This window comes from Ranitomeya imitator, chromosome 5 (genome assembly GCF_032444005.1).
Source record: "Ranitomeya imitator isolate aRanImi1 chromosome 5, aRanImi1.pri, whole genome shotgun sequence".
NCBI lineage: Eukaryota > Metazoa > Chordata > Amphibia > Anura > Dendrobatidae > Ranitomeya > Ranitomeya imitator.
This window is the reverse complement of record NC_091286.1, coordinates 18,520,948-18,533,704: the sequence shown is the minus strand read 5'-3', so window position 1 is coordinate 18,533,704 and position 12,757 is coordinate 18,520,948. Positions and strand designations below refer to the sequence as shown.

At 42.2% G+C, this 12,757-nt stretch overlaps 1 protein-coding gene across 1 annotated transcript in view; it reads left to right on the top strand.

Moving 5' to 3' along the window:
* ALK (ALK receptor tyrosine kinase) overlaps positions 1-12,757 on the top strand; it is a 750,864-nt gene that overhangs the window by 726,541 nt on the left and 11,566 nt on the right. Inside the window, exons 24-28 of the mRNA XM_069768364.1 lie at positions 4,812-4,909; positions 5,467-5,559; positions 8,774-8,875; positions 9,016-9,150; positions 9,725-9,815. Coding sequence (XP_069624465.1) covers positions 4,812-4,909; positions 5,467-5,559; positions 8,774-8,875; positions 9,016-9,150; positions 9,725-9,815 — 519 coding nt within the window. The remainder of the gene's footprint in view (positions 1-4,811; positions 4,910-5,466; positions 5,560-8,773; positions 8,876-9,015; positions 9,151-9,724; positions 9,816-12,757) is intronic.

The window sequence follows — 12,757 nt, the reverse complement described above, 5'->3', positions numbered from 1 at the left end:
TACACGGATGCAGTACTATCGGTACTCATAGTCCTGGGCAAAGGTTTTAGACAGGTGTGAAAAACTGCTGCAAATAAGGAAGAAGCTTTCATAATCAAAAGCATTTTTTTAAAAATGTAACTTCCATTAGTATCTGGTGACCGTCCCCTCCATCATCAGTATCTGGTGACCGTCCCCTCCATCATCAGTATCTGGTGACCGTCCGTCGCCTCCATCATTAGTAACTTCTGACCACACATTGCCTTCATCATCAGTATCTGGTAACTGCTTGTCACCTCCGTCGCTTCTTTTACATAACCTTTAAAACTTGTGCAGTTTGGACCTAGCAAAGGTTACTCCCTCTCTTAGGCTACATTATTTATAGAGAGTGACAGGGAGGTGGTAATATATGTGCCAACGGGAAGAGATGGGAAAGCAACACAAGCTATGCCAACATAATTTATAGGAGAACACAGAGGGCGGTGATATCTGCATCCACTTTATTTACAATGAGACACAAAGAAGAATAAAAAGATATTATCTTTGTTCTCTCTGTCTCAACTATTTTCAAGAAGAAACATGGAGGCAGTACTATCTGTGCCTACACTATTTGCTAGAAGAGACAATGAGGCAGTGCTATCTATGCCCACATCATTTACAAGGAGAGACAATGAGGCAGTCCTATCTATGCCTACATCATTTACAAGCAGAGACAAGGAGGCAGTGCTATCTGTGCCTACATCATTTACAAGGAGACACAAGGAGGCAGTGCTATATGTGCCTACATCATTTACAAGCAGAGACAAGGAGGCAGTGCTATCTGTGCCTACATCATTTACAAGCAGAGACAAGGAGGCAGTGCTATCTGTGCCTACATCATTTACAAGGAGACACAAGGAGGCAGTGCTATATGTGCCTACATCATTTACAAGCAGAGACAAGGAGGCAGTGCTATCTGTGCCTACATCATTTACAAGCAGAGACAAGGAGGCAGTGCTATCTGTGCCTACATCATTTACAAGGAGACACAAGGAGGCAGTGCTATATGTGCCTACATCATTTACAAGGAGAGACAAGGAGGTAGTGATATCTGTACTTACACTATTTACTAGAAGAGACAATGAGGCAGTGCTATCTATGCCCATATCATTTACAAAGAGAAACAAGGAGGCAGTGCTATCTGTGCCTACATCATTTACAAGGAGAGACAAGGAGGCAGTGCTATCTGCCTGCATCATTTACAAGGAGACACAAGGAGGCAGTGCTATCTGTGCCTACATCATTTACAAGGAGAGACAAGGAGGCAGTGCTATCTGTGCCTACATCATTTACAAGGAGAGACAAGGAGGCAGTGATATCTGTACCTACATCATTTACAAGGAGAGACAAGGAGGCAGTGCTATCTGTGCCTACATCATTTACAGGTAGAGACAGGGAGGCAGTACTATCTGTGCCTACATCATTTACAAGGAGACACAAGGAGGCAGTGCTATCTGTGCCTACATCATTTACAAGGAGAGACAAGGAGGCAGTGATATCTGTGCCTACATCATTTACAAGGAGGCAGTGCTATCTATGCCTACATCATTTACAAGGAGGCAGTGCTATCTGTGCCTACATCATTTACAAGGAGAGACAAGGAGGCAGTGATATCTGTGCCTACATCATTTACAAGGAGGCAGTGCTATCTATCCCTACATAATTTACAAGGAGGCAGTGCTATCTGTGCCTACATCATTTACAAGGAGACAGTGCTATCTGTGCCTACATCATTTACAAGGAGAGACAAGGAGGCAGTGATATCTGTGCCTACATCATTTACAAGGAGGCAGTGCTATCTATGCCTACATCATTTACAAGGAGGCAGTGCTATCTGTGCCTACATCATTTACAAGGAGGCAGTGCTATCTATGCCTACATCATTTACAAGGAGGCAGTGCTATCTATGCCTACATCATTTACAAGGAGGCAGTGCTATCTATCCCTACATCATTTACAAGGAGAGACAAGGAGGCAGTGATATCTGTGCCTACATCATTTACAAGGAGACAGTGCTATCTGTGCCTACATCATTTACAAGGAGAGACAAGGAGGCAGTGATATCTGTGCCTACATCATTTACAAGGAGGCAGTGCTATCTATGCCTACATCATTTACAAGGAGGCAGTGCTATCTATGCCTACATCATTTACAAGTAGAGACAAGGAGGCAGTGATATCTGTGCTTACATCATTTACAAGGAGGCAGTGCTATCTGTGCCTACATCATTTACAAGGAGGCAGTGCTATCTATGCCTACATCATTTACAAGTAGAGACAAGGAGGCAGTGATATCTGTGCTTACATCATTTACAAGGAGGCAGTGCTATCTATGCCTACATCATTTACAAGTAGAGACAAGGAGGCAGTGATATCTGTGCTTACATCATTTACAAGGAGGCAGTGATATCTGTGCTTACATCATTTACAAGGAGGCAGTGCTATCTATGCCTACATCATTTACAAGGAGAGACAAGTACTGTCTGTGCTATGTTTTCATAAAGATGCAGGATACCAATACAATTGGTAAATAGATAGAATTGTTACATAGAGAACCGGAGCACATGAACATACAGCCAGATCCTTGACTCCTTACACACGATTCTGCAGTCTGATCATTGGCAGCTGTCCGACTCAGCATGACCTGGAAGAAAGATTTTATTTTTTTTATGTTCCAAGAAAATATATTAAAAAAATTAAATATAAAAATCTCTGTCTGCTGCACGGCTTGTCCTGTAATCTTTGTCAGACTGTCAGACTAGTATTGTCAGAGGGAATTACTCTCATAAATAGTCTTCAGCAGGAGCAGCCTCCATTTTTTCTCTCTTTTCAAGCACATTAGCGCAGCGGCCTCAGTGAAAAAGAAGAATGTTCCGCAGTCAGAACATCACATTCTATCCTGTTTATCTCACAGACATCATAAATCACCCGCCCCATCTACTGTGTTTCCAAAACTCATCTCCATCTGATAAGATACAAATAGGAAAGTAACTAATAGACAATCCCTCCATTATCAGCCCAAGAAACAGATCTCACAATCTACTGAATGTAGACACGTTGTGGAAAAGAGAACCTGAAGTTTGTTACCACCAAATGTATCCTCTGTCATCGGCAAATCAGGGCAGGTCTTATACATAACGTACGGTATTATAGGAGTTATATGCTTATACATAGGGGCAGTATTATAGTAGTTATATTCTTGTACATAGGGGCAATATTATAGTAGTTATATTCTTGTACATAGGGGCAGTATTGTAGTAGTTATATTCTTGTACATAGGAGCAGTATTATAGTAGTTATATTCTTGTACATAGGGGCAGTATTATAGTAGTTATATTCTTGTACATAGGGAGCAGTATTATAGTAGTTATATTCTTGTACATAGGGACAGTATTATAGTAGTTATATTCTTGTACATAGGGGCAGTATTGTAGTAGTTATATTCTTGTACATAGGAGCAGTATTATAGTAGTTATATTCTTGTACATAGGGGCAGTATTATAGTAGTTATATTCTTGTACATAGGGAGCAGTATTATAGTAGTTATATTCTTGTACATAGGGACAGTATTATAGTAGTTATATTCTTGTACATAGGGACAGTATTATAGTAGTTATATTCCTGTACATAGGGCCAGCATTATAGTAGTTATATTCTTGTACATAGGAGCAGTATTATAGTAGTTATATTCCTGTACATAGGGCCAGCATTATAGTAGTTATATTCTTGTACATAGGGGCAGTATTGTAGTAGTTATATTTTTGTACATAGGGGCAGTATTATAGTAGTTATATTCTTGTACATAGGGACAGTATTATAGTAGTTATATTCCTGTACATAGGGCCAGCATTATAGTAGTTATATTCTTGTACATAGGAGCGGTATTATAGTAGTTATATTCCTGTACATAGGGCCAGCATTATAGTAGTTATATTCTTGTTCATAGGGGCAGTATTGTAGTAGTTATATTTTTGTACATAGGGGCAGTATTATAGTAGTTATATTCTTGTACATAGGGACAGTATTATAGCAGTTAAATTCTTGTACATGGGGCAGTATTATAGTAGTTATATTCTTGTACATAGGGACAGTATTATAGTAGTTATATTCTTGTACATAGGGGCAGTATTATAGTAGTTATATTCTTGTACATAGGGACAGTATTATAGTAGTTATATTCTTGTACATAGGGGCAGTATTATAGTAGTTATATTCTTGTACATAGGGACAGTATTATAGTAGTTATATTCTTGTACATAGGGGCAGTATTATAGTAGTTATATTCTTGTACATAGGGACAGTATTATAGTAGTTATATTCTTGTACATAGGAGCAGTATTATAGTAGTTATATTCTTGTACATAGGAGCAGTATTATAGTAGTTATATTCTTGTACATAGGGGCAGTATTATAGTAGTTATATTCTTGTATATAGGGAGCAGTATTATAGTAGTTATATTCTTGTACATAGGAGCAGTATTATAGTAGTTATATTCTTGTACATAGGGGCAGTATTATAGTAGTTATATTCTTGTACATAGGAGCATTATTATTATAGTAGTTATATTCTTGTACATAGGAGCAGTATTATAGTAGTTATATTCTTGTACATGGGGGCAGTATTATAGTAGTTATATTCTTGTACATAGGGGCAGTATTATAGTAGTTATATTCTTGTACATAGGGACAGTATTATAGTAGTTATATTCTTGTACATAAATTTTGCATCGCTTTAGTTTTTTCAAAATTGTCTGTTATATTTTTTTACTTTTCCCATTCCTTGTTTCTCTATAGAACCAGCCATCTTCTCTTACCATGACGGACCTACTGAACGTGGCTCATGATATAGCTAATGGCTGTCAGTATCTGGAGGAGAACCACTTTATTCACAGGTACATGCAGAAAGGTTTCTTCAGGAGGGCATTGGAATATCGACCTGTTCAAACTCCAATTCTCTAGTCACATCCAAAGCTGCATTTAAAATCCAAATTTTATTCCTGTAAACTGTGCTCGTCTTGTCTGTGCAGTAAATTATCCAATGCCTTATTGACCATTGTTTTTATCCTGATCAGCCGCCATCGTTCACCTTCCATTGTGGCCTCAGCGCTGGTAATATTAAGTGTTACATTTGAGCAGTTGGTAACAATGTTACCGTGGCATTGTTATGTGCACACTGTAAGATGCTATCAGATTTTTACTATATGGCGGTATTATATGTAAAATGTACTGCAATTAAGTTTTTAAAAACATAAATGAAGAATGAGGGTCCCTCCATTTCACAGCAAGACGCTAAAATTGCCCCTGATGATCTGATAGCTCGTTGTAGGTATAAACTTCCACGGAATTTGACATAAAAGTCTTCGGATCATCCGAGACAACCGTCCCGAGGTGCCCGTCGCAGAGGTTTATTGAGTGACCTTTATTAAAATAATTGATCATGTCTTTCCAGAGACATCGCTGCAAGGAACTGCCTCCTCACCTGTCAAGGTCCTGGCAGAGTTGCAAAAATTGGGGATTTCGGGATGGCTCGCGATATATACAGGTAATGAGACCGAAAGTGATTAATAAAGAAAATACAAGTCACCTGGGGTTAAGACGTCTGCTGTCTGAATAATAAACTATCAGGCAGATTGTGCCATCCGCCATGCTGTAGAGCCATGTGACCGTCGCACTGAATCCACTGCAGTTTCCATATTGCATGTGACCTGCTGCATGCGGTTGCACAGCACGCCGGCCGTCTCCTCTCCTGGGCCTTAGACCTGCATCGGTGTCTGTCCAGCATCCTGATCACCAATTGTGAGGATCTATAAACCTTCATCGTCTGATGTCACTGCTGTCTGAATAATAAACTATCTGGCAGATTGTGCCATCCGCCATTCTGCAGAGCCATGTGACCGTCGCACTGAATCCGCTGCAGTTTCTATATTGCATGCGACCTGCTGCATGCGGCTGCACAGCGCGCCGGCCGTCTCCTCTCCTGGGCCTTGGACCTGCATCAGTGTCTGTCCAGCATCCTGATCACCAATTGTGAGGATCTATAAACCTTCGCCAGATGCCAATCAGCCACACCTGCCTTATGTGATGCCTGGAGGAGGCATTATGGGACTTGTAGTTACTAGAACTGTTGTCTATTGGAGATATACAGTACATATTTGTCAACTGGGAGGTTCCCTCTAAAAGAGGAGACGTTCCAGGCCTTTCGGACGAGGTGGCAAATCTCTGGGGCGCAGACAGCAGGACGACCTGAGCGTCTCTGGTGCTTAACGCCAGGATCCTCCGGTGTCCAGATACAGTCAGGGAACATGAAAGCCGCCTGCAAGGGGCAAAGGCATAAGGGGGGTGGAAAATTGGGGGCATCTGTGGGTGGACATTTTACACACCACATTCCATGTCCTTCGGGACCTATATGGTGATGAGATGAACCAGTACTGGGAGCCGTCTGTACTAATACAGAGCAACATCATAAGACGACTGTAAAAAAGTCAAAGGGCAACTGCAGACAGAATGGATATAAACTGTGCCGGTGATGAATGGATGGAGCACCTTATCACTTTCACTTAGGAAGTTTTGTCTGTGTTCATTGCTTTCCTGTAAGCGTTTTATCTCAGCCACAGCTAAAATATTCAGTATTTCCATATATTGTCCTACATACTCCGGCTTTCTAGTAAGTATTTATCTCTCTCTAAAGCTTCACAGCTACATAGCTCAGTACTGCTGTATAGTGTCTTTCATGCTGTTGCTTTCTAGTAAGTATTTATCTCACTTTAGAACTGGATACACAGCTACACAGCTCAGTACTTCTGTATAGTGTCTTCCATGCTGCTGCTTTCTAGTATTTCTCACTCCAAAGCTGGATTCACAGACACACAGCTCAGTACTGCTGTATACTGTCCACCGTGCTATTACTTTCTAGTAAGTGTTTTGTCTCACCCGGAGCTGAATTCACTCCTCTACTCCTCAGTACTGCTATATATTGTCCACCATGCAGCTGCTTTCTAGTAAGCATTTATCTCACTCCAGAGCTGGATTTACAGCTACACAGCTCCGTACTTCTGCAGAGTGTCTTCCATGCTGCTGCTTTCTAGTATTTCTCACTCCAAAGCTTGATTCACAGACACACAGCTCAGTACTGCTGTATATTGTCCACCGTGCTATTACTTTCTAGTAAGTGTTTTGTCTCACCCCGGAGCTGAATTCACTCCTCTACTGCTATATATATTGTCCACCATGCAGCTGCTTTCTAGTAAGCATTTATCTCACTCCAGAGCTGGATTTACAGCTACACAGCTCAGTATTGATGCATATTGTCATCCTTGCTATCGCTTTCTATTAAGTGTTTTGGCTCACCCCATAGCTGGATTCACATCTACACTGCTCAATGCTATTGTATAACGACCTCCATTCTGCTGCTGCTAATTCTGAACATGTGCTACATAGTAAGAGGAGAGCAGGAATCCCTCACGTCTGTGTATGGCGGACATAATAGCAGCTAGTTATAGATCCACTAGTTCAAAAATAACTGAAAATTAGAGAGCTAGCGCCAGAAGAGGGGAAAATAATGAAATTTGTGGGATACGAGTCATCTTCTGGCCAGACAGTGTTATTCCTCATGTCACACAGGCAGCTTATTCTGAGTCGTCACCTGAGAGTGATCGGTTTTCATCCGTTTTTCTTTCCCATTAACTTGCCACGTACAGATCGCCCCCTAGTGGTTAAGGAAAGAAATTGACTAATTGGCAATAAGTTGCAGAGAATTCTTCTACTAGCAGAAATGGCAACTTTATTACTACCCCAATTGGATAGAACAAATCAGCATGTGATCAGAACAACCAGCAACAGATCGACAATACAACAAACTGCATAAAAAGGTTCTGGGGTAGCAATGAAATACTTAGTTTCCAGCAAATTGTGGCTTGTGGACCCCAGGAAGCGGCGGGTTCAAAGCAGAACAAACATAACTAATATTTAAGGCAGCGCGTTATCTGACCGGAACAACAATTACTTCCTTGAAAGGTCAGGTCCGATACTTTGCAGATCATAAAAACATCGAACGCTGCTTATAATTATACATAAGAGCTGAAGATTGTTGCTTTGCTTGAAATAATTACCAGAAATGATTGCACATTTAGTTACCATAATTCCTTCTAAATGGAGGCTGCAGAAGAACATCTTTTAAGCTTTTACCATTGTCATATTTTCCTTTTTTTAAGGGATGATGATTATAACCCCCCCCCCCCCCCCCCCCCCCCAAAATGCTCAATCTCACTTTTTTTCCCCATCAATGCAAGTGAAAGGAGCCAACAATTGGTATATCGCTTTAAAGGGAATATTCAATGTTTATAATATTCAGTATCATCCCTTAGAACAAGTCATTGTGACTAAATTGAGGCTTCTAATAATTTAATGTGACGCTTCCATCCAAAATCATTGCATTTGATATTTGACAATTTTTATTTACATGCAGTACTCTTTCCTACCACTGCTATCAACAAACTTTTTCCATAGATAACAATGCAACAGCGCCCCCCATCCCTGATTTCTAATGCTCTGATCTTTGAAATGCAATAACATTGGGATGCTTAGTCCCCCAGCGATGGGATAAATGTTATTTTTCTCAGCAGAAAGAGCGCTATAACATACCTTTTTTTTTGTTAGAGGTGGTGCATCGATTTACTAATATTATGTAACCTTGAGTTGGGAGGGTAAAAGCTACAACGTGGCTTTTAGTAACCAGTGGATTAACGCCTTCTCCCCAGGGCCAGTTATTACAGAAAAGGAGGCTGTGCCATGCTGCCAGTAAAGTGGATGCCCCCCGAGGCCTTCATGGAAGGGATATTTACATCTAAGACAGACACATGGTAAGTCTCTGCTGTAAAGCGAGTTAATAAACTGCTGCAAAGTTTACAAACACTTCTCCGATTGGTCCCCAGTTTTGCGTTTTTTCCCCTCCAATCATTACTGATTTGCAGACTGTTTCACTGCCTTTTTTTACTTTCAGGTCTTTTGGGGTCCTGCTGTGGGAGATCTTCTCTTTGGGTTACATGCCGTACCCCAGTAAAAGTAATCAGGAAGTTCTGGAGTTCGTCACCAGCGGAGGAAGAATGGATCCCCCCAAAAACTGCCCAGGACCCGTGTATGTAGATGTGGACAGATAAACTCCGCAATTATTCAGTAACTTTGAAATATTCATTTGTTCGTCTGTAAGGGGGAACTCTAGTCGGGTCCAGTCTCCAGTCACATCCGGAGCTGCAAATAGAATTCTGCAACATTTCACATGTCCGGTGATTGTGCGCCTCCATTTGTCGCACTGCCTAAGGTGCGATCAGTCCATAAACCACACACTTTTATTTCAGACTTCTAGTGTGAAAATCCAATATTACAGTATTGATAGCAGCTTTGGATGTGATTGGAGTGCTGCACCCTGCCAAAAAATATTTGGTCAAGTAATAGATATAGCAGAGGCTGTAATTGCCCCCAGCTCTCGGACCGGGCAGCATTGGGGTTGGCTTTGGGGCAGGGGTCTCTCAGTCAGCAGATGTTTGAGTGCAGCTCTAGAAGTGAATGGAGCATTTACAATAATATCATTCTAACAGGTCTTATCATTTGATGTTATGTGGTAAAGGGCTGAGGGGCCGGTAATGGGGGAGGCCGGGGTGCGGAGAGTCCACCCTGTATATTATGGCCGAATGTTCTTTTCTGCATTGTAGGTACCGAATAATGACGCAGTGTTGGCAGCACCAACCCGAGGACCGGCCGCACTTTTCCATCATACTGGAGAGAATCGACTACTGCACGCAGGTAGCAGCCAAAGCCCAATGATGTATAACAGAATAAAGCGGGGCGCCCCCCACCCAGGACACGGCGTCCCCCCAGCGGGAGCCTCAAAGCAAGCCAACAAGTGACAAATTCAAGGTCCATCAACAGCAGCCCAAGACCAGACCCCATAAAGTAAAATAATGGCGCCACAGACCAGACCCCCTATACAAATGCAGCCACTAGAGTAAACCCTCTAATATACAGACCACAAGCCAAGACCCCCAAATACAGACCTGATACCAGACCACCCCGAATACAGACCTGAGACCAGACCTCCCCAATTACAGACTGCAAGACAAGACCCCTGAATACAGACTGCAAGGCAAGACCCCCAAATACAGACCTGATACAAGACCCCCGAATACAGACCGTAAGACCAGACCCCCCGAATACAGACCGTAAGACCAGACCCCCCCGAATACAGACCTGACATCAGACCCCCTGAATACAGACTGCAAGACAAGACCCCTGAATACAGACTGCAAGGCAAGACCCCCAAATACAGACCTGATACCAGACCCCCGAATACAGACCGTAAGACCAGACCCCCCCGAATACAGACTGCAAGACAAGACCCCTGAACACAGACCTGACATCAGACCCCCTGAATACAGACTGCAAGACAAGACCCCTGAATACAGACTGCAAGGCAAGACCCCCAAATACAGACCTGATACCAGACCCCCGAATACAGACCTGAGACCAGACTCCTGAACAGAGACCTGAGAATGGACCAAACCCTCTGGTATGTACGTAGACCCCCAGACCTGGAACCCTTAAATAAATATAAACATCAGACTACAACCATTAAATAAATACGCATACCAGAAAAGACCCCTGGAATACAGATCCCAAGGACAGGTCCATTAAATAAATAGACGTCAGACGAGACCCTCTAAATCAATATGCAAGATCAGACCAGTGCAGGATCAGTAATGCAATGTATGTACACAGTGACTGCACCAGCAGAATAGTGAGTGCAGCTCTGGAGTATAATACAGGGGGTAACTCAGGATCAGTAATGTAATGTATGTACACAGTGACTGCACCAACAGAATAGTGAGTGCAGCTCTGGGGTATAATACAGGATGTAACTCATGATCAGTAATGTAATGTATGTACACAGTGACTGCACCAGCAGAATAGTGAGTGCAGCTCTGGGGTATAATACAGGATGTAACTCATGATCAGTAATGTAATGTATGTACACAGTGACTGCACCAGCAGAATAGTGAGTGCAGCTCTGCAGTATAATACAGGATGTAACTCAGGATCAGTAATGTATGTACACAGTGACTGCACCAGCAGAATAGTGAGTGCAGCTCTGCGGTATAATACAGGATGTAACTCAGGATCAGTAATGTATGTACACAGTGACTGCACCAGCAGAATAGTGAGTGCAGCTCTGGAGTATAATACAGGATGTAACTCAGGATCAGTAATGTATGTACACAGTGACTGCACCAGCATAATAGTGACTGCAGCTCTGGAGTATAATGCAGGATGTAACTCAGGATCAGTAATGTAATGTATGTACACAGTCACTGCACCAGCAGAACAGTGAGTGCAGCTATGGAGTATAATACAGGATGTAACTCAGGATCAGTAATGTAATGTATGTACACAGTGACTGTACCAGCAGAATAGTGAGTGCAGCTCTGAGTATAATACAGGATGTAACTCAGGATCAGTAATATAATGTATGTACACAGTGACTGCACCAGCAGAATAGTGAGTGCAGCTCTGGGGTATAATACAGGAGGTAACTCAGGATCAGTAATGTAATGTATGTACACAGTGACTGCACCAGCAGAATAGTGAGTGCAGCTCTGGAGTATAATACAGGATGTAACTCAGGATCAGTAATGTAATGTATGTACACAGTGACTGCACCAGCAGAATAGTGAGTGCAGCTCTGGGGTGTAATACAAGATGTAACTCAGGATCAGTAATGTAATGTATGTACACAGTGACTGCACCAGCAGAATAGTGAGTGCAGTTCTAGGGTATAATACAGGATCAGTAATATACAGTGGCATGTAAAAGTTTGGGCACCCCTGGTCAAAATTACTGTTATTGTGATCAGGTAAGCAAGTTGAAAATGAAATGATCTCTAAAAGCGCTGAAGTTACAGAGGACACATTTTCTTTGCATTTTATGCAAATTATATATATATATAGTGGGGGAAAAACATTATTTGGTCACCTAAAAACATGCATCCTGTAGCTTCTTCTTTAAGAGGCTCCTCTGTCCTCCACTCATTACCTGTAGTAATGGCACCTGTTTGAACTTAGCAGTATAAAAGACACCTGTCCACAACCTCAAACAGTCACACTCCATACTCCAAGATGGTGAAGATCAAAGAGCTGTCGAAGGACACCAGAAACAAAATTTTTAGCCCTGCACCAGGCTGGGAAGACTGAATCTGCAATAGGCAAGCAGCTTGGAGTGATGAAATCAACTGTGGGAGCAATAATAAGAAAATGGAAGACATACAAGACCACTGATAATCTCCCTCGATCTGGGGCTCCACGCAAGATCTCATCCCGTGGGGTCAAAATGATCACAAGAATGGTGAGCAAAAATCCCAGAACCACACGGGGGGACCTAGTGAATGACCTGCATAGAGCTGTGACTACCGCAACAAAGGCTACCATCAGTAACGCACTATGCCGCCAGGGACTCATCCTGCAGTGCCAGACGTGTCCCACTGCTTAAGTCAGTACATGTCTGGGCCCATCTGAAGTTTGCTAGAGAGCACTTGGATCATCCAGAAGAGTATTGGGAGAATGTCATATGGTCTGATGAAACCAAAGTAGAACTGTTTGGAAGAAACAAAACTTGTCGTGTGTGAAGGAGACAGAATGCTGAGTTGCATCCAAAGAACACCATACCTACTGTGAAGCATGAGGGTGGCAACATCA